This window comes from Typopeltis vanoorti, chromosome 21, assembly GCF_054136105.1.
Source record: "Typopeltis vanoorti isolate ZY-2024b chromosome 21, IOZ_Tvanoo_1.0, whole genome shotgun sequence".
NCBI classification, from domain to species: Eukaryota; Metazoa; Arthropoda; class Arachnida; order Uropygi; family Thelyphonidae; genus Typopeltis; species Typopeltis vanoorti.
The window spans coordinates 71,243,995-71,265,740 of NC_143569.1; the positions used below are offsets into that span (position 1 = coordinate 71,243,995).

General features: G+C 35.3%; 1 protein-coding gene across 5 annotated transcripts in view; it reads left to right on the forward strand.

Moving 5' to 3' along the window:
* Nucleotides 1–21,746, forward strand: part of Pak (serine/threonine-protein kinase PAK 3-like protein) — a 392,921-nt gene that overhangs the window by 277,285 nt on the left and 93,890 nt on the right. For all 5 annotated transcript variants that reach the window (XM_090410869.1, XM_090410868.1, XM_090410867.1 and 2 more), the window contains one exon: nucleotides 16,783–16,982. In XM_090410869.1, the coding sequence (XP_090266995.1) occupies nucleotides 16,783–16,982 (200 nt within the window). The remainder of the gene's footprint in view (nucleotides 1–16,782; nucleotides 16,983–21,746) is intronic.

Below are 21,746 nucleotides of genomic sequence, written 5' to 3' on the forward strand. Positions count from 1 at the left end.
CCAATTGCTATAAGGGTCCTCAACTTTTTTGGAATGATTAGTCCATCATTTTTGTTCAGGTTTGGATGGTGTTTTAACATATCACAGGCTTCTTTGAATTTTCTCTCAAACCAGATTTTGGTGCAGTGTAGGGACTTGGTACATTTCCAGCCAATTCTATGGTATGTTTGGAGTGCATGGTTTGATAGGCCTGTTTTTCCATAATGGAGATATTTAATATGTTGTGTGTGTTCGTCTTTTCTGATTAGGATTGTGCATCCTGTTTCCAGTATTTTACATATATATTGGATTTTGAAAACCCTTGGGTGGGCCAGGATGTGGAAGAGGATTTGGAAGAACTGAATAAATTTCTTAATTTTTTCAGGGGTTTGAGGGTAGTCTTGATTTTATTTATGTAGTGTTCCATCTATTTTTTCTGAAATGCGACTAACATAGAGTATGGCTATGGCATTCTTATAATCTTTTTTTGTTTTTAGTGGTATTTTTATGGAGGATCTTGTAAACTTTTTTTTTATTATAGCCATTTGTTTTATGAATGTATGGTTAATGATTTCAAATTTCTTGGTTTAGAGCTTGTTCATTCGAGCAAATAGTTAGTGCTCTGTGTTTGAGGGTGCTTATGACTCCTAGTTTTTGTGTTGGGTGGTGGTATGAAATTTTGTGTATGTACTGGCCCATGTTTGTGTGTGTAGGTTTGCAGTAGACCGAGGAGGACAGACAGCCTGAGGAAAGATGTGTGATGAGTGTGTCTAGGAAAGGAAGAGAGTTGCTATTTTCAATTTCATTGGTGAATTGGATATGTTTGTATTGTTTGTTCAGGTGGCTAAGGAATGTATTTAATGTTTTGCGGTGGAGCCAAATGGGAAAATGTCATTGGCAGTCCATAATTTCTGGGAACGCAGGCATAATGAGGTATTAGTTTTTTGGTTGTTTCTTCTGGCTATGTGATCATGGATTTAATTAATTCTCTTGTTTTCTTTTTGATGTGTTTAGTGGGGTTGTTGTAGTTTGCCATTTGGTATATGCTGTGGTCAGATACCAAATGGTTCATTTTTTCTAGGTATGCTGTCTGATTGAGGACAATGATAGCATTACCTTTATCTGCTTTTGTGATTACGATGTCTGTTATTTTTTTAGTTGACTGCTTTGTTTGGGCTGCAACTTAGTTTTTTATTTGGATTTAATATGTTTGAGGTCAATATAAGAGGACTTTAGAAATGTTTAATGTAGTTCTGTTTTTAATTTATTTTCATATTTATCCTTTTTTTCCCCCAAATTTTATTTTATTTTATTTTTTTGATATTAATTTAGTTTTTTCTTTCTCCACTAGAGGTCAGGCTAGATAAAAGATTAATAAGCAGCTTAGATTCATTTTACCTTTGTAAAGTGCAGTGGCATGTAACTTGTATCTTATACATAAGTATTTTTCTGATGATGACCTCGATACAGAGGACAAAACGTCGAATATTACTTTCCTAATATTAAGTAAAGTAATTATTTTAACACATGTGTTGTGTCGCCATAAATTCTTAACTATGAATGCTGACTACCACGTAATCTTAAAAGAAAGAATTGTCATAATCCATGGTGCTGACCATCGCAAGCAATGCAGCCACTACGGTAAGATGAAAATACGTGTTTCTATGTTAATTAATCGACTAGCAAAAATAATGTAGAGACAGCGACCTAATACCCATCTGCATTAAGCTAAAGAAGTTTACTTCAGCTAAAGTGCTCCATATTTATGCCTGTTTGGAAAAAGGTTTGTTAAGAGAACAGATCGATGAGACCTGCAAAAACTTAGCAGTTGTCTAAGCCAATATGTTACAGCAAAAATTAGAGGTATCCAGCTACATTAATCCTGATATTTGGGATATTCTAGACAAGATTACAGATGACTCGACCAAACACATATTACTTAAAAACAAAGAAAAACTAATAACGAAGTTCCAAGCATTAAAACAACAAGAAAGCAACAGACAATCGGGACACCATATCCAGAAGAACAGTCAATACAAAGTGATTACAAATCAACATTACTAGGAGCAACCAATCACCCACAAGCAAAGTCAGGAGCAACCAACCATGGCCAAGTTATTAACAAATCAAGCTACAACACCATAACCAAGGAGAACTCTCTTTGCTGGAAAAAGGTCTGGACTACACCATTGTACCGAGGTCAGTTAACAAATTAGATTTCATTTATCATATTGAAAGAACTGAGTTGCAGCCTAACACAGAGCACTAACTGATTGAATGAACAAGCTCTAAACCAAGAATTCAAAATCATTAACTATACATTTATAAAAGATGGCTATAATAAAAAAAGTTCACAAGATCCTGCATAAAAATACCACTAAAAACAAAAAAGATTATAAGAATACCATAGCCATACCCTATGTTGGTGGCATTTCAGAAAAAATAGATGAAGCGCTACATAAATAAAACATCAAGACTACCTTCAAACTCTGGCAAAATTAAGAAATTTATTCAGTTCTTCCAAAGATCCTCTTCCACACCTGGCCCACCCAAGGGTTTTCAAAATCCAATGCACATGTGAAATACTGTACATATAGGAAACAGGCCGCACTATCCTAATCAGAAAAAATGAACACAACAAATTAAATGCAATGCAGTGAGAGAGTCAGAGAAACTAAATCATCAAGGTAGGAATGGGAAAAAAGGTGTGTGAAAGTTCAGCTATGGTATACAAACGTGATGATAAAGATATGAATGCCTTTGAACATGGTTATGTATGTGGCGAAGGATTGGAAAAATATGCCTTAGATTTGGACCTTTTAAGTATGTCTGGGGAGGGAAAAGAGAAAATTCTAGAACAAGACCAAATAGATTCCATATCTAATTATAAGAAAAGGCTAGGTTGTAATTTATTATGTCTATACACAAATGCCAGGAGCATTAGAAACAAAGGGGTTGAGTTTGTTGCTTTATTGAATATGATGTGGCTTAAGATTGTTGGCATTAGTGAAACCTAGCTATCAGAATCAGATATAGTAAGTGGGATTGAGTGTAACGGATATACTATTTTTAGGAATAACAGAAGCGATAGGAAAGGAGGTGTGCTACTAATGATATCAGATGACCTAAGTCCAGTTAGGGTAGAAATGCAAGAAAACAATGATGGTAACAATATCCCTGTAGTGATGAGTTTGAGTCTGTCTGGTGTGAAGTGGAGTTTAACAGAATGAAATATATGGTGGGGCGTTGCTACAGGCCTGGCAGGTCAGTTGTAGGGGACAATGATGGTAACAATATCCCTGTAGTGATGAGTTTGAGTCTGTCTGGTGTGAAGTGAAGTTTAACAGAATGAAATATATGGTGGGGCGTTGCTACAGGCCTGGCAGGTCAGTTGTAGGGGACGAAGAAATGCATCACCAATTTAGCCTTATGGGTACCAAGTGAATGCTCATTATGGGTGAATAATTTTCCAAACATTGATTGGATAGAAGAGAAATCTCTTAATAAGAAAGAACAGACATTTATTGAATTGTTGCGAGACAACTTTCTCAAGCAGCATGTGAAAGAAGGAACTCGAGTTGGATTTGCTCATAGCATCAGAAGAGGTCTCTGTCAAGAATATGGCTGTTTTACCACCAATTGGTGACAGTGATCATGCTGTTCTTTCTTGGGAAGTATCTACTTGTATTGAAGCTCCGATTAAAACAGACTACATGCTGAACTACATATATGGTGGGTTGCTGCTAAGTTGGAAATTATCAACAAGTTAGAAGAATACTATCTTTGGTTCCATGGTATCAGTTACTGAATGGAAAAAATGGGAATCTTTGAAAAAAGTGCTTGAATGAGGCGGTATCTCAATGTATCCCTAGTTTTTGAAGAATAAATAGGTTGGGAGTGAAATGGATGTGCAACCTTATTGAACAAGACATCCACAAGATGATGATGTAGAAAGAATATCGTGAGAATAAGAGTAAGAGGAGTTAAGAAATATATATAAAGCTCAAGCCAGAAAAGTAACGAATATTGTGAGAAAAGCTAAAACGGAGTATGAAAAGAAATTGGTGAAACCTAGCTATCAGAATCAGATATAGTAAGTGGGATTGAGTGTAACGGATATACTATTTTTAGGAATAACAGAAGCGATAGGAAAGGAGGTGTGCTACTAATGATATCAGATGACCTAAGTCCAGTTAGGGTAGAAATGCAAGAAAACAATGATGGTAACAATATCCCTGTAGTGATGAGTTTGAGTCTGTCTGGTGTGAAGTGGAGTTTAACAGAATGAAATATATGGTGGGGCGTTGCTACAGGCCTGGCAGGTCAGTTGTAGGGGACAATGATGGTAACAATATCCCTGTAGTGATGAGTTTGAGTCTGTCTGGTGTGAAGTGAAGTTTAACAGAATGAAATATATGGTGGGGCGTTGCTACAGGCCTGGCAGGTCAGTTGTAGGGGACGAAGAAATGCATCACCAATTTAGCCTTATGGGTACCAAGTGAATGCTCATTATGGGTGAATAATTTTCCAAACATTGATTGGATAGAAGAGAAATCTCTTAATAAGAAAGAACAGACATTTATTGAATTGTTGCGAGACAACTTTCTCAAGCAGCATGTGAAAGAAGGAACTCGAGTTGGATTTGCTCATAGCATCAGAAGAGGTCTCTGTCAAGAATATGGCTGTTTTACCACCAATTGGTGACAGTGATCATGCTGTTCTTTCTTGGGAAGTATCTACTTGTATTGAAGCTCCGATTAAAACAGACTACATGCTGAACTACATATATGGTGGGTTGCTGCTAAGTTGGAAATTATCAACAAGTTAGAAGAATACTATCTTTGGTTCCATGGTATCAGTTACTGAATGGAAAAAATGGGAATCTTTGAAAAAAGTGCTTGAATGAGGCGGTATCTCAATGTATCCCTAGTTTTTGAAGAATAAATAGGTTGGGAGTGAAATGGATGTGCAACCTTATTGAACAAGACATCCACAAGATGATGATGTAGAAAGAATATCGTGAGAATAAGAGTAAGAGGAGTTAAGAAATATATATAAAGCTCAAGCCAGAAAAGTAACGAATATTGTGAGAAAAGCTAAAACGGAGTATGAAAAGAAATTGGTCATGCAAGCTAAAGGCAATCCAAAAGAATTTTATCATTATGCCGCAAGGAATAGACAGAATGAATGTTGATGAATAACTTTATTGAATGCAAATGGTACACAAGTTCAGAAACTACGGAGATTGTTCAGTTAATGAATGCTCACTTTCCCAAGATATATCAACCAAGTATATGTAGCATGGTGCACAGTGCTACTGCTACATTACATGAAGAGTTAGAGGTTCATGAAAATGAGGTTGAAGAACTCTTGCATAACCTGGATAAGAATTTGTCAATAGGAACAGATGGAATATCAGCCTGTTTGCTAAAGGAATGTTCAGCCGAATTGGCTAGGCCTTTCACACATCTGTATAACTTGAGTTCTCTGCTCAGGAATGGAAGGAATGTATGATAGTTCCATTGCACAAGGGTGGTGCAATAACTACCGACCTATTAGTATCACTGGTGTGGTAGTGAAGATTTTAGAGAAGTTGTTAAGAATTCACATACAGAAATGGGTAGACAAGCATTCTATACTCTGCAGTGAACAGCATGGGTTTACTAAAGGAAGGTCATGTTTTAGCAGTTTGCTCATATTTTATTACAATGTTACGGCTGAGTTGGATAAAGGGAATGGATACACTTGTTATGATGATGTGTTGGATTTTTTTTAAGTCATTTGATGGGATACCACGCGATAGGCTGTTGCATAAACTGGAGAATACGGGATTGGAATATAATTATTGACTTGGATCAGGAGGATGGTTGACAGACAGATATCAAAAGTGGTAAACAGTGGGTGTGAATCTGCCAGATTTAAGGTAACTAGTGGTGTACCTCAGGGGTTAAGGCTTGGCCATTATTGTTCAATCTGTACATTAATAACATCAAGCAGAGTCTATCATTAGATTTGCAATTGTTTGCTGATGATGCGAAGATAGGAAGGGCAATCAGGGATGCTACTGATATTCAGCAATTACAAAATGATTTGAATAGACTGGAAATCTGGGCAAATGAAAATGGCTGTCAGTTTAATGTTAGTAAGTATAAAGTTAATCACTTTGGCGTGATTAGAGTTTCAGCGGTATATTATATTAGCAGGGTTATGCTACAAGAAACTTGGGCTTGGGAAACAAGGCAAGGGATCTTGGTGTATTGGTGGATAAGAATTTAAATTCAAAGGTCACATAGCAAAAGTTGCAAATACAACTCGGAGGATAATTGCTATGTTGAAGCGAACCTTGATACGTAAGAATAAGGAAGTAATTTTGCCTCTTTATAAGGCTTTGATAAGACCACACCTGGATTACTGTGCACAGGTTTGGTCTCCTGGGTTCCATGGGGATAAAAAAGCTGTGGAAAGGGTGCAAAGAAGAGTTACAAAGATTATATCTGGATTATGGGATTTAGATTATGAGGACAGATTGTGAGTATGTGGATTGCAGACTGGTTAACAGGAGAAAGAGGGGGTGATATGATAGAGGTCTATGAACTTTTGAATGGGTGTTATAGCATTTCAAATGATGAAATTTTTCATTATATGGAAGGTGAGGGGGAGAGAACCCGGTGGGAGGGGTGCATCCATGGAAGTTATGGTTGTACTCAGTCAAGAAAGGGGTGAGAGCTAGGTTTTTCTCCCAGAGAGTAGTGAGTGAGTGGAATAATAATTTGAGTGCATCTTGTATAAATGAATTTAAGGGAAGGTATGATAGCTGGGTTGGGTAATTTACAGCTCTCCTTGATGAGTCCTTGACTCATTGGAGGTCTCAGATAATATCTCCATTATGGAAATAATGGAGATATTTTCCAGGGTGAACTTGAGAATAGGGAGAATCAAGTTCACCCTGGAAAGAAAAAAAAAACAATAGCCTCCCCTTCCTAGACACACTAGTCACCTGCCAACCTGATGAATCTTGGTTTTCTCAGTTTATAGAAAACCCACCCATACTGGCAGATACATTCACCAACAATCTCCCCCCCCCCCTCTCACAACAATATGGAGTTATTAAGACACTATTCAACAGGGCAAAACTAATCTATTCAAATGACCGAGACCTAACTACTGAACTAAATCGCATCCTTAACAGTTTCTCAGCCAATGGCTATCCCCTCTCTCCCCCTTCACAAAAAAGATTACTCTAAATCCATCACCATTCCCTACATCCGAGGCACGTCGGAAAAAATCAACAAAATCCTAAAAAAACATGACATGACCTCTTGTTACAGACCATATAGAAAATTGGCATCTCTTATCCACTCCACTAAAGACCAACCACTTCCCCTAGACCTACCTGGTGTATACCAGGTCCCTTGCAGCTGTAAATTGTCCTACTTTGGCCAAACAGGCAGGACAGCAAATATCAGAATCTCAGAACACAAGGACTACATCCGATTTCACCAGTACAGCCACTCTGGGCTTGAAGACCATGCTCTGGATACTCGCCACAGAATAAGGTGGAAGAAAGCCACAGTAATACACCGAAGCAAGTTCAAATATGAAAGACTGTTCATGGAATCATCCTCAGCCCTTAGGAATATGTAGGGATCCTATTTTTTGAAAACCAAAAACCAGGACACGATAAATTGTATTGACATGGTCAGTTATATCTGCCTTACCTCCATGGTCAATGTTAAATTCTGCATGGCACACGCTACATTTCACTCTTGAGCTATCATTACAATCACTGCTTTTAGTTACGAAAATGAAAGGAAAAAAAATCCTTCAATTTTTCATTGAAATTACACTTTCTTTTGGGCATTTTGTAACAAATGGTATAACTTTATTAATTTAAAAAAAATACAATATTCACAATTAATTCGAGAATGCAAGAATACGAAATGAACAGTCAAAACTAGGTTATATCACATACCCTGTAGCGATATAAAAACAATTTGGCTCCTAATGTGTGAAGCTTAGTTCGCATAGCATACGATATCTGACAGTCCGAAATGTTTCTCATTGGTTGAAAGAAAATGAACTATCGTGGTGCGTTAATATTCAAAAACATGTCGACCAATGAGAAACATTTCGAACCATCAGATATCGTACGTTATGCGAACTAAGCTTGAGACAAAAGATTACTAAAAATTTATGGCTGACCAGATGAAAGAAATAGATGCCGTGGTTGCGATTAGTTAAACATACAATTGGGCGGTTGTCTCCCTCATTCTGACATTCTTTTCTCCAGCTGAATGAAATGAATTTTGGGAAAACTAAATCGTTTTCCCAAAATTCTAACATTCTGGTAATTCACCGAACTACAAAATAAATGTCTCTGCTTTTTGTTTTGTGAACATACATTTTTAAAAGCACCCAAAATATTACGACTTGTACTTATTCTTATTAGAAATGTTAATATTTTTATATTCTAAAAAATACAGGACATTTAGCGTCCCGAGCTAAACATATCGGGACGCCGGGACAGAAGTAATAAAACCGGGACTGTCCTGGGCAAACCTGGACATATGGGATCCCTAGGAACATGCCAAACTGTAACAAATTTGGATACATGAGACTGCACCAAATTAGTGAAACATATATCAGAAGAACTTCAGCCCAAAGGCCAAGAACACCTAATATAGCTCGCCAGGGGGCACCATCAGGACGTTAGGAAAACGGTAGCTTCCTCACTTCGTTTCTCATTTGCTGTTATGTAGTACATGCACGCACTTGTCTTTATCATAAGTTCCCATGAAGATGGCAACGTGACACTGCCAAAATATCAGAAAGTATATATTAAAGTTGATTTAATTTATATTTCTAGTGTACGCTGTCAATTCCTTAAGTATTTAGTTATCATATTTAACCAGTGTTATGAGCCTTTCTGCAAGAAGTAATCAGTGTAATTAATTGTAATTATAACTTATTTTAATGGTCATACAGGATTTCATTCGATGGAATTTGTCAATTTATGTAGTGTGGGGAAAGAACAAGAGGGCATTTTTGGAAGCTGAGAATGAATGCCACTAAGAAGGGGTGAGGGCTAGATTTTTCTCTCATAAGGTGGTGCATGATTGGAATGGATTGCCACTGGATGTTGTTGAGTGCAAGCAGTATGATTGAATTCAAGAATAAGTATGATAGCTGGTGTTGTGGTATGTGGCCTCCCTCGATGAGTCCCTTACTCCCTGGAGATCTCTCTTAATAATAATAATAATAATAATTAATCAATATAATTGCCTTTCTGGTGAAATTACAGTAAATGTACTGTAATGCAAATTTGCTTTATTGTGAAACCCTTACTGTTTGAATGTGTTGTGTGAAGTATTGCTGTATTTATCTCACATGGATTTAGAAATGTTTCAAAATAATGACTTTACTAACCCAAAAGATGGTTGCTAAATATTTAGTATATGGCTTAGAAAGCCTGCAATTTATTATTATTTTGCATGGGCAATGATTTATATACTTCCATTCTTAGAATTGGTTTAGATTTTTGCACTTAGTAATAGATCCAAGTTTCATCACCAGAAATTGTGCTTTTGAAAAAGAAGCAGTGTTTTTTTTATTAGATCCCTAAAGCTCTATACAAAATTTCATCTCTCTCTCTCTCTCTTTCATCACTTTGATGTTTTTCTGTGCCAAGAAAAAACACCTTAACACCTACTCAAAAACAGTCACAGAAATTGTCCTTACTGGCACGAAGGCCTGCATTCTACAGAAAATTCTTATCTACATTCCAAGCCCTGGGTTTCAACAGAAAGTATCAAAGCAGTTGAAGAAAAATTTTCATCTTGCCACAGGTGGTTCACATTAAGAACCCCAACTTCCTATGCATAAAACATATGGGATTCATAAAAAGTCATCAGGTCTAAATTTAATTTCTTAAATGCCAACAGCAGCAAACTTTCCTCCTGTCCAAATAAAAGCCAAGCCTTCTGATCCCTAGCAAAGGCTTTTGAATACTCATCTCCACTTCCATCTCTCTCTCTTTCTGATGAGCAGCAGAGCTCTCTCTTTCTAACAGCAGAGCCATCATCCTGATGGCTGTTACTTCCCATAAAGATAAAGATGATCTCCTAGCATAATTCTTTTCCATCAACTCCAGCATAGATGTGAAAGAAAAATCACCTTCTACCCTAAAATTTGAGCATTCTATGCTCCTGTAGCTTAACAAAATTACATAAGAAAATTACTTAATAATTTTGACTGTAAAGTCTTCAGATCCTGATGGCATCTCTCCAGTTTGTTTTTCAGGCATTGTGTTCCAGAGCTTGACACCTATCTTGCATTATGTATAGCTGGTATTTATCCCAGTAGCTGTCACATGTTCAGCCTATTCTAAAAAAAAGAAAAAGAGATAGTCTGCTATGAAACTACTAACTACTTGCAATCACCTCAATCCCCAAAACAATGGAGAAATTCCAAAGCCAACTTCTACACTATCTTGAAAAACACCAGTATGGATTTCGCAATTCAAGATCCATAGTTAACCTCTTAGCTTACATCACCCAGGTATGGAGAAATGTGTGTTGTTGCTCTTAACATTTTCAGAACTTTTTTACCATGTGTACCTGCTAAACAAATTTCCATCCTTTGGTCTACATCCCACCCTGTGTAATTGGGTAGCAAGCTTTTCTCTGGTCATTCATCGTGTATGTATCAATACTAGATGGCTCCCTCTCTTCTAGTTTTACCACCAATGCGAGAGCTTTGTCCTATCACCTATACAACAGTGTACATTCTGTACATCAGTGACTTACTTTTAATCACTACTAATCCTTTCCAAAGCTTTGGAGATAACAGTACTCTCCATTCATCCTATTTATTTGAAAAACCATGCAGTGCTCTTGACATTACAAGCTTCAAGATTATCTACAACCAGTGTCCTTTGACAATCCTCTATGTACCATCCTTCAATGTGGCAAAGACAATCTGGTCATCATCAATGCCATCAACATGCAGTCTTGCCTTTTCTCTCACAAAAGAGTTCTCAGTTCTCATCTCACTTATCATCATCCTCAGTAATACACAAATTATCAGATAAAATCAGATCTCTCTGCTTAGACTGTTTACTTCCAGTGTCTCCTAGGCATAAACACATCATATCAGTAGCTTCTTCCTCAGCATTCAAAAAACTAGGCATTCTCTTTCATTCAAGATGCTGTTTTACACCTAACCTGTTAACTTTATACAAATCCCAAATCTACCTGTCCTGTTCACGTGTTTGGGGTGGTGTGCCTAAAACTTCCCAAAAAATTCTTGAATGCTGTTCAGAGGAGAGCAGTTCTGCTCATAGATGATCCTTCTCATACAGATTTACTTTGTCATCTGTCTTGCTGATGCAATGTTTCAGTGCTGTTTATTCTATGGGTACTTGAATGGTCATTGCTGCACTGAACTGGCAACCATCATTCCTCCACTTCTGTTGCACCTGTTAATACAAGAGCAGCAGCTGCCCGATATCCCTTTACCGTGCAACTGCAAACACACTGAACTTGCTTCTCTTTTATTCCATTTACCTCTGCTCTTCTAGAACAGCCTTCTTCATGAAGCATTCCAAAACAACCTGCCTGCAGCTCTTTAAAAAAAAAAAAAAAAAAAAGAAAGAAAAAAAAAAACTTTTACCTCATTCCTCACCTACACTTCCCACACACATGGCACTGATGTATCTGTAGGCCCTTCAATCGCTAATGTGTGGGATCAATATATATTGAATTTTGCAGTGACTGCACTACATAATTCAGGGGGCCTGGTCAAAAGATCAAATACCAGATAATTGGAGTAGAGCTCTCATAGTTCCTATCTGTAAAATGAATGTAAAATGTAAAAGCTGAATGTGGGAATTACAGAGGAATTTATCCAATAAGTGTTCCAGGTAAGATTTATGCAAACATATAAGAAACTTAGAGAAGAACAAGCTGAATTCAGGCCAAATGGAGGTTGGATTAGATTTTCACTTTAAAACAAATAGTTGAGAAATTTTACTGGAAAAAGACAAGTTAACCAGAGAAAAGCTTTTCAAAACACTTCACATATATGATGTATGCTCATTATTTGTGCATACATCATATATGTATGCTCATTATTTGTGTATAAATGGATGCTCATTATCTGTGCTCTTATTCGTCATCTATTAGATCACATTATGAAAGAAAGTGGATTTAAAGCTGACATTAGAATTGGAGATGTCAAACTTAGCTCTTTGCTTTATGCAAATAATGTTGTTCTCCTAAACACATTCAGTGAAAGTCTTCAGGATTCTCTAACTAAATTGAATAACAGCTGTAACACAAATCTGGCATGAAAATCAGAAATGAAAAGACCCAAACTATGAAAATACAAAACTTATTTCCAAATGGAGAACCTATAGAAGAAGTAAAAAATATTTCAACTATTTAGGTATGCAGTTTTTAATGAAAATTGCAAATTAAATTTAAGCTAAACTGGTATGTTGGGAGCAGTTGAATAAATTTATGTGAAATAAGAGAGAAATTGGCTAAAACACTAAACTTGCAGTATTCAAGACAGTGTTCAAGCCAAATTTAATTATGTATCTCAGAGTTGGGTTAGAAATAAAGGACTTTATCAAAGATTAGAGACTATAGATATGAGAGTTCTGAGAAAGAACTCTCATTAAAAATGAAGCTATTAGGAAGTAACATTGTTTACATTTAAGAATGTATGATCAGTGATAATCTAAGGTGGCATGGTCAGTTAAGCATAATGGGAGAAGAAAGGTCAGCAAAACAGTTGTGATGCTAAGATGGCAAGAAAAGACCCAGAGGAGGACCAGTTAGATACAAAATATTGGAGTGCCTTCAAGTAATCGACTAATTTGGAGGTAAATTGTTGATAAGTAAATAATGTAAACTTATTCATGTACTGTGTGGCATGAACACTCCTTGAGGATACATATCAGAAATTAATGGTGATGATAAACCAATCCATAAGGAAGGGTCTTTAGCACTTGCACAGCAAGTTGACTAATTCATTCATCTACTTTTCTGTGATTTTCATCAGTTGTCTGATACTTACCTGATATAAGTTGATGTGTATAGGCTCATGTATTTAGACTTAACTGTTTGAAACTCATTTTGGGGTCTGCTGGCAAGAAGATGGCGCTGTAAATGAATTAAGTATGTCTTCCATTTTTATGCTGCTAATCTGTTGACCTTGGTGATATCACTAGTGCCTGACCATACATTGAATAATTTTTATGAATTATCTTTTGATTTGATTAAGTATTCAATGATCTTTTACACTTGGATGCATCAGTTTGATTTTTCGCTATGAAAAATCTAAAACAAAGTATAGCACAGGAAAAAAATTACTTTATAAGGAAAAAAAATTAAGAATACTTACATAGAATAGGTCTTAGTGGAAATGGAGCTGCTGCAATCTTACTGATCCGAAAGGCTAATAAATGTAATGACAAAAATACCTGTAATATATTATAAGCCAGCAGATTATTATTACTAATAGTGTTTTGGCTGTGTTGAGGAACTCATTATCATATTATAGAATGAAAGAGAAAGCCTTTTATTATGAGGTTGCCGCAGTACTGCCGACAGGGTGTAGCATAGAGGCAGCCTGCTTCACGTCGTGGCTTAATAAGGGCGCTCATTCAACCATATTGTGGTAGGCAGTGTCGTAACAAGTGCGGAAAGAAGTTTTTCCAAGCTTAAACTGATTAAAAATTATTTGCAAACAGCACTGACCCAAGAAAGATTGGTTGGTCGCAACTATATTGATAGAGGCAGACATAGCTTATAATTTTAATTTAGAAGAGCTTATAAACAGTTTTATTGTGCAATATCCCTGTAGAGCAAATATTTAATTAATAATAATATTATGTAATCGTTTTGCATTAATGTTTCTCTTGTAATAAAAACAAAATAACAGTTGGAGATTTCGTTATATTTTTGTCTTATAATCTATCAGTGGCGATATTTAATTGTTTGTCTCAGGGCACGATCTAATCTGGCGATGGCCCTGGGTTGCTGTGGAGGTTATGAAGTAAATCAGTATTAGGCAGAATGATGGTTTGGAAGTAGGAAATTAAGTAATTTTAAACTTGTGGACAAATTAGGTTTTGGATATTATAAATCATAAAAAAGATACAATAAATCATTAAAATATTTATTGACTGGGTTATATTTCACTAGATTTCAATCCAGCACTTCAGAGCACAACTACTTATTACAGTACCTGAGCAACAATGAATATAGGAAACATTTCAGATTGTCATGGACAAAAGATGTAAGTCCTAATTTGGCATCCCTTAATGTTGTATAAATAGAAAGTTTTTACAATAGTTGAGTTGAGGTTGATCTTAAAACGATTGTTTTCTACATTTTTGGTATATTAATGAAGCTGTACTTGTTGAGGTTAGAAGAGTATTTCATGGTTGTTGCAGACACTTGTGACTGCTTTTATATAAAATGCCAGTTTTCTTCCTGCATGTCCATAGTAGGCCATGTTACAGTCAGTCCACTTTCTTACACTCCAAAATGTGACAATTGATGAAAGTTGCCATTTGGAGAGTGGATCGGAGTTTCTAGTTTGAAAATGGTTAGAAGGTTGTATTTCTTTAATAGTTTAAATATCTTTAAACATATACCTCAAAATATATGGAATAGGAATAGTGTTTCTTTGGTTTTGTGTGCTTGAGAGAGTGAGAAGAGCTGGGAAGCACATACCGTTTTATCTAATTTGTAGGAGTAGCCATTGACCAAAAAAAAAAAGGTGGTGAAGGTAGTTTTGTTCTGTAGCAAGAACAGCATCACTAGAACAAATATTTTAGTAATACAAATTTTTACTGTTAAGTTGATCTTAAGTGTTCCCCCTATGCCCAATTTTTTGCAGATTAATGCAGCCATACTTGTGATTAGAAGAGTGTTTCATAGTGGTTTTGTAGGAACACTGGGACATCTGTTCTAGTGATGCAGCTTCTGACACAGAACTACCTTTGCCATGCTTTTTGGTCCAGAACCTCTGTAGCAACTCAGTTGGTATCAATGATGCCCTTTGATTGAAAAGATCTGGGTTTGAATCCTATCTAGGGTACAAAGAATCTTTATACATGCCTTTCAGTCGATGATCTATCTGGTCTTATATAGAGGTGGCAAGATTTTTTTTTTTCCTTCCCAAAAACTTGGCTATGAGTCTATACTCTAGCCTCATAGCTTTAGTTGCTTCTGCTATAATTCAAAATAAATAATTCCAGGCCAGCCGGCCTGGCTGGCCGAGTGGTTAGCGTATCTGCTCTCCAGCCAAAAGGCTGTGGGTTCGAATCCTGCCATGGGCATGGATGTTTGTGAGTGTCTGTGGAAATATCGGTGGTCGGCAGTAGATGGTGTTAGTGTAGTTGCGGTCAGTTGGTGGATTGAGTAGTGGAGGCAAAGTTGTAGAGCAGGTGCCTTCCCTCAATGAGTCCTTGGACTCCCTGGAGGTATCAAATAATAATAATAATAACTTTTTTGGTTGGTGGCTACAGCTCTTACAAAATAGATAAAATGTTTCATGAGGCCCTTCTCCATGCACACAACACCTATTCTATATATCTGGGGCACATCTGAAAAGATAGCTAAAGAAATATAACTGTCACATCACATTCAAACCACATTAGCAACTTAATCCAATCTCCAAATGACATTCCTATATCATTCTCTAACATCACTAAACTCTCTATCCTATGAAACATTGTTGTAACCTCCACAAATATGGTTGATTTTTGGTGGTTTCCCACCAAAAATTTGGGAGATAGTTATCTTAAGATCAACTCCAACCCAGCGACTGTCAAAACATTAGAGGACTCCAAATTAGGGCCTTATGTCTTTTTGTCCTTTACAATCTGAATTCTTTTCCATATTCATTTTCATGTCTTTTGTGTAATTGTAACAAGTGTTGTTACAGATTTGTGCTCTGAAGATGCTCATTTGAAATCTAGTGAAATATAAGCCAATTAATATATTTTATGATTCATTGTTTTGGTATTCTAGTAGCCTAAAAAATAAGATAAATTAATTTTATTTAATTGTTGTGAGGACAAGAGACCTTGTTGAAATATGACTTGTCATGTATAGGTTTTTGTTAATTTTTATATTCACTTTTCTTTTATAATTTGCTATTTTATTTGATTATATTTTAATTCATGTTATTCTAGGTTTCAATTTATATTAATACATTCCTTGGTTCTTCACACTTCACATTATTTTCAATTTTATACTGTTTTCTGACCCAGTCATATATTCTACACTTAAAAATTATATAACATCCTTTAAGTTATTGAAGTTGGAGATTCTATAAAATGGCTATCTTCTTTTCTTTCAACATATATTTATAGTATGTTTTTCTCAGTAAAAATTCTCTGCAGTACCAATTCTTATTAGCTATCCCAACCAAGTACTGGTGTACTACAGGTTTACAAACCCATGGGTGTGGGAGTCATTAAAAGAGAGAGGGAGAACATCTTCAATTTCTTGATTTTGTTAGAACAATGGCTTAACTTTTCAACCTCTGTGTGTGTTATACCTAGAATAATGCATGGGTTGAAAGTACTAATGTAGTTGATTTGCTCTGTCTTATCACTAATGCTATGTCATGTAAATGAGAGAAATGTTTCATAGATTGATAATCTGCAAAATTAATTAAGGCATTACAATTCTTGTATTATTAGTTATGTTTAGTAGAATATTTTACTTTTAATATTTTTAAATAATAGTTCTTCACATATTTCTTTAAATTTATGTTTAATAGTATACAAAACCAGTTGAAGAGGACATCAAAAATGGAGCAATTGGATTTGACAAAAAAGATATTACTAATAATAATAATGCTATAACAAAACCTAAAAAGAAGAAAATGACAGATGAGGAAATTACAGAAAAGTTACGAAGTATTGTTTCTGTTGGAGACCCTAATCGCAAATATACTAAAATGGAAAAAATTGGTCAAGGGTAAGTTGCTACAGCACATTATTGCTAGTTGTTTAGTTTCCTGATATATATCCCCAAAAGATGTTCAGAAGAATGTGATTTTACAGTATGAGTAAAATTATTACTAATTTTTCTCCAAGTTTATCATCAGCACTCTAATACTGTTAGATCTTATTTCTGTCCTCCTCAGAGACTTTTCTGTGCTCTTTGCATACACCTGTTTTGCTAACCTTTTCCCTCCCATTCTGTTTAAGTGATCATACCATATGAGATTAGTATGCATTCTTGAATATTACCAATGGCAAGTTCATTCCTTCCTGATATCTTTCTTTTTAATATGGTTTTGCCATTGATGCCATCTCTTCCCTCTCCTCATTTTTCTCAGAATTGTCTTATCTGTAATCTTCAGTCTTTGACGAGGCATTTTATTTTTAACCCAACTCTCAGATCCATAAGTTAAAATTGATTTGATCACTGTCTTGTATACTGTTAGTGATTTGGCTAATTTCTCTCTTAATCTATATAAATCTAATTAATAGGCTGCCTATCTTATCAGCTTTGTTTATTCTGTTGCCCATAATTAATTTGCCATCTTCACTAAAAATTGTGCCTAACTATGATAGCTGAAACTTTTTACTTTTTCTATAGATTCTTCATTGAGAAGGCAAGTTAATGTTTTCCATGTTCATGACTATTTTCACAGTTTTTTTTTTCATAACAGTTTTAAGAATCCTGGAAACTTGCACTGGATTTCTTTAAGCGTATAACATCATGTGCATAAATCATAGAGCTAATTTAATATCTCTGGTTCATTCTGATATAGGTTTAATGTCACTTTCTTTTGTCATGATCCATATAGACTGTGAATAAGACTTTGAGATAGTGCATCTTCATCCTTGTCTCACTTTACATCAAACCACTTCCTGTGCTTCTTTAAACTGCAGACTTACAACTTAAATATAGACTGTAAATATTTTTACTTAATGAATAAAGGATTTTTTAACCTCATAATTAGCTATTCTCCCAACAAATTTCATAAACTTTGAATTAAATAAATACATTGATAAGACAGCGTTTCCCAAACTATGTTCTGCAGAACACCAGTGTTCTGTGAAAAATTATCAAAATTAATATGAGCCTGGAATGGGTTTAAATGCTGTAACAAGCAGCCTTTTTTTCAATCACCTGATTGAAAATCAGGTGCTCTCCTTACTTTTGCATGTGGATTATGCTATTAAGGCCAGCACACTGGCCTTGACTCAGCCGCCTTCAGTTGTCGACACCTCCAAGCACGAATGAAGTATGGAGGTATCTATTCTAGGAAATTTGCGGTCACAAGCAAGGTCGATGCAATGCCGTCCGGCAAGCCTGTAGTGTGCGCTGTCGCATTTTTGTGATGCGATAAGCCTGCTGTGACAATAGTGTGCACTTAGCTTTACATTGCATACGAGACTGATGATACTCTACTCTAACCAAGGTGTTTTTTTAAAATTTCAAAATTTGTGAAGCGTTTCGTCGTAGGAAAAAGCTTGAAAAACCTTGGTCTAAGAGAAATCAGTTTATACCAGCAGTACATTGTTGTCTATGTCCAGTTTAGAAGCTCACATTTGCACTAGCTGTATCAATCAGTTTCTCCTTTTCCCACACACTGTATAATGCTGGCAAATTCAGAGTAATTAAAAATTTTAATGGAACATGTGCACTAGGCATATTAAAGTAAGTTTCACTGCTTAAAAATTATATACATCTATTCAGAAACTCCAATGTATTTCATCCAACATTACGTGGACATCATTAGGGAGATAGACCATTAACTACATTCAAAGGATGAATCATAAATTGTGTATATTAATTGTCTCAGTTGCTACTGAAGCATTACAAAAAATTATTTAAAATCGTTATATGTAAAAAAAAAAAAAAAAAAAAAAAAAAAAAAAAAAAAAAAAAAAAAAAGCTTATGAACAATTATTGGTGATCACTTCCCAAATCTTGGATATTGGCATATAGTCTGATCAGTTCAGGTTTGGATGATTTCTTAGTGTTTCACATGTTTCAAGGAAAAGGTGATCAAATTTTGAACTTGTTGGAGTGAAGAAGTTTTGTCTGGTTCCAAAGAACTCTGTGCCTCATGTCAATAGAGGGAGAAGCAAGGCCAGACTTGTCAGATTCCAAAAATGTAACATAGTCTTGATGTTCTTCAATTCTAATTGAGGGAGAACAGCTAGTCTGTCCAAAATAGTTATATAACAAAAACCGCAATAGCAAAAATACGTAGAGGTGTAAGACAGGGGTGCTCTCTTTCACCCATACTGTACATTGAAGATGCAGTAAATAAATTGAAAGAACTAATAGAAACAGGAATTAAGATAAATGGAATTGATATTAACTGGCTATGGTTCACGGATGATATAGCAGTTATAGCTGATAACAAAAACAAACTGAAAGCCACCCTAACAAAGATGGAAGAAATCTTTATACAGTACAGCCTAAAAATTAATTATAAGAAAAACAAAATTATTAATTACAAGTAAAGCAAATCCAATGAAAATAAACCTGGAAATAAATAATAACCTAATACAACAGGTATCCTCTTTTAAATATCTTGGAAGTCTTATCAAAGAAGATGGGAGAAACCAATTAGATATTAAAGCACGAAATAGCAAAAAAAAAGCATTCTATAACAGAAGAAATAGTTTTATCAGTAAAGGACTTAGCATCCAGCTCAAAAAAAGGCTAGTGAAAACATACATATGGAGCATTGCATTATATGGTTGTGAGACCTGGACTTGAACAAAACATGAAACAGTTGGAGGCATTTGAACTTTGGTGCTGGAGAAAGATGATGAAAATTAGTTGGACAGAAAGGAAAAGTAATGAAGTTCTAACTATAGTTCATGAAGAGTGGTCATTAATGAAACACATCAATAAGAGAAGAAAAAGCCTAATTGGACACCATTTGAGGCATGGGGGGACTGATTACAGAAATAATGGAGGAGACTGTAGAAGAAAAGAGGCCACAAGGCAGACCAAGAATTTCACATATAAATAACATAATGATGCTAACTGGTGGTAAGAGTTATGAAGAGATAAAAAAGGAAATCACAAGACAGGATGTTGTGATGTGCTGCTATAATTACCAATCTTCGGATTGATGCACCAAAGAAGAAGAGAGGAAAAATGACACGAGCAGAGTACTTGATAGACACCCAATAAGAAAAGAGGTGGTGATTAATGTATCCTTTATTGATAGCAGGAAGGAAGATTTTCTGAGCTGGTTTGAAGGAAGCATATAGATTGAATTTATGAAGAATCCTTTCTATTTGTTCCAAGATTCCTTTAAGGGAGGGTATTGAAATTCTTTTCACATCAGACTAGTCTGGTAGAAGGATGATAATTATCAATTTTTTGAATTGTAGTTTTGTTGTATCTATTACACATCAGATTCTTTTATAGCATCCTTTAATTCTTAGTCTGTTATTACTGCTATATTTATCTTTTTCTCTTATGTTTGTTGAGTTCTGTTTCTTACTAGCTAAGTCAGTCCTTAACATTTCAGGTTTAATTCCTTAACATTTAGTCTGTCCATTATTCAACATCATTGACCCTTATTCTTGTGTTTAAATTTGGTCAGCTTTTCCTTGAGGTGCTTCTGAGTTATTTATTAAAAAAAACTTACTGGTCTCTTAATCCAGAGGACCAATATATCTTATTCTCTTACCTCTCCCTTTAACTAGTATGTCTCTGCTGCCAACATAGCACTCAAGTTCATTGATATTTGCATGCTCATCACCATAATGAGGTGGAGATAACTGTCTTTAATACTGTATACCCCCCCTGCTTTTATGGCCTAATTGGTTTCTGGAAACTGTTAAATAAGCCATTGTAAATGAAACCCTAATTTACCATAGACCCTGTGCTATGAATTAGGATTACACTCTTGGAAACAGTTTAAACTATAATAACATAATATAAACTTTCTGTTTATTCTTTAAGGTTGTGCTTATCATAAATAAGACAACTGAAACCTGCGACAAGTTTCTATTACTTTCATTCTGACTTCATGAAGGCTTAAAATTTCATGTTTGCTTTTTAATGTTTGTCTTCTAATGGAAAGCTTCCTTAAAGAAGCTTAAAACTTTAATGATTTTGTATTCTCAAATTCACTTTTCCTCTTGTAAATAATTTTCAATTAAACTGACAAGCAGAAGAGTGTGACACCTCATTTTGCTTCATACACAGGCTATACACTACTTCTGCGTGCACCTGTGAAGCAATCTGGGCACAGACTTTTTTTGAATGCAAATATGCATACAATATTTTGTAATATAAAACTTAGTTATTGGATAAAAAAAAAAAACATGCTGAGTCAGCTATTAGAAATCATTTGTACTAGTTAAAAATGTTTTAACTAGTATGAATAATTTTTGTTCCCCAGCATTTCATACATATATATCAGAAAATTTTTACTAGTTGTAAAAGCAGATCTACCATGGATTGGATTTACAAAAAAGTTTTTTTTTTTGAAAAAAGTTAGACCTGTGATTCATTAGCACTGTGAACAAGTATGCTAAGGTTAAATAATCTAGAAACTGTACTCTAAAGACAAAGCAGAAACATTTTCACAACACACATTAGGCCTCCATTTAGCAAAGTGGTGGTGATCTCACGCTAGGCACTGAAATCCATTTCTTTCCAGAGATATTCACAAAACATCCATTTTTGCATCAAGATTCAAACCCATAGCCCTTTTTAAGTAACTCCCATCCATAAAAGGTTTGAACCTGA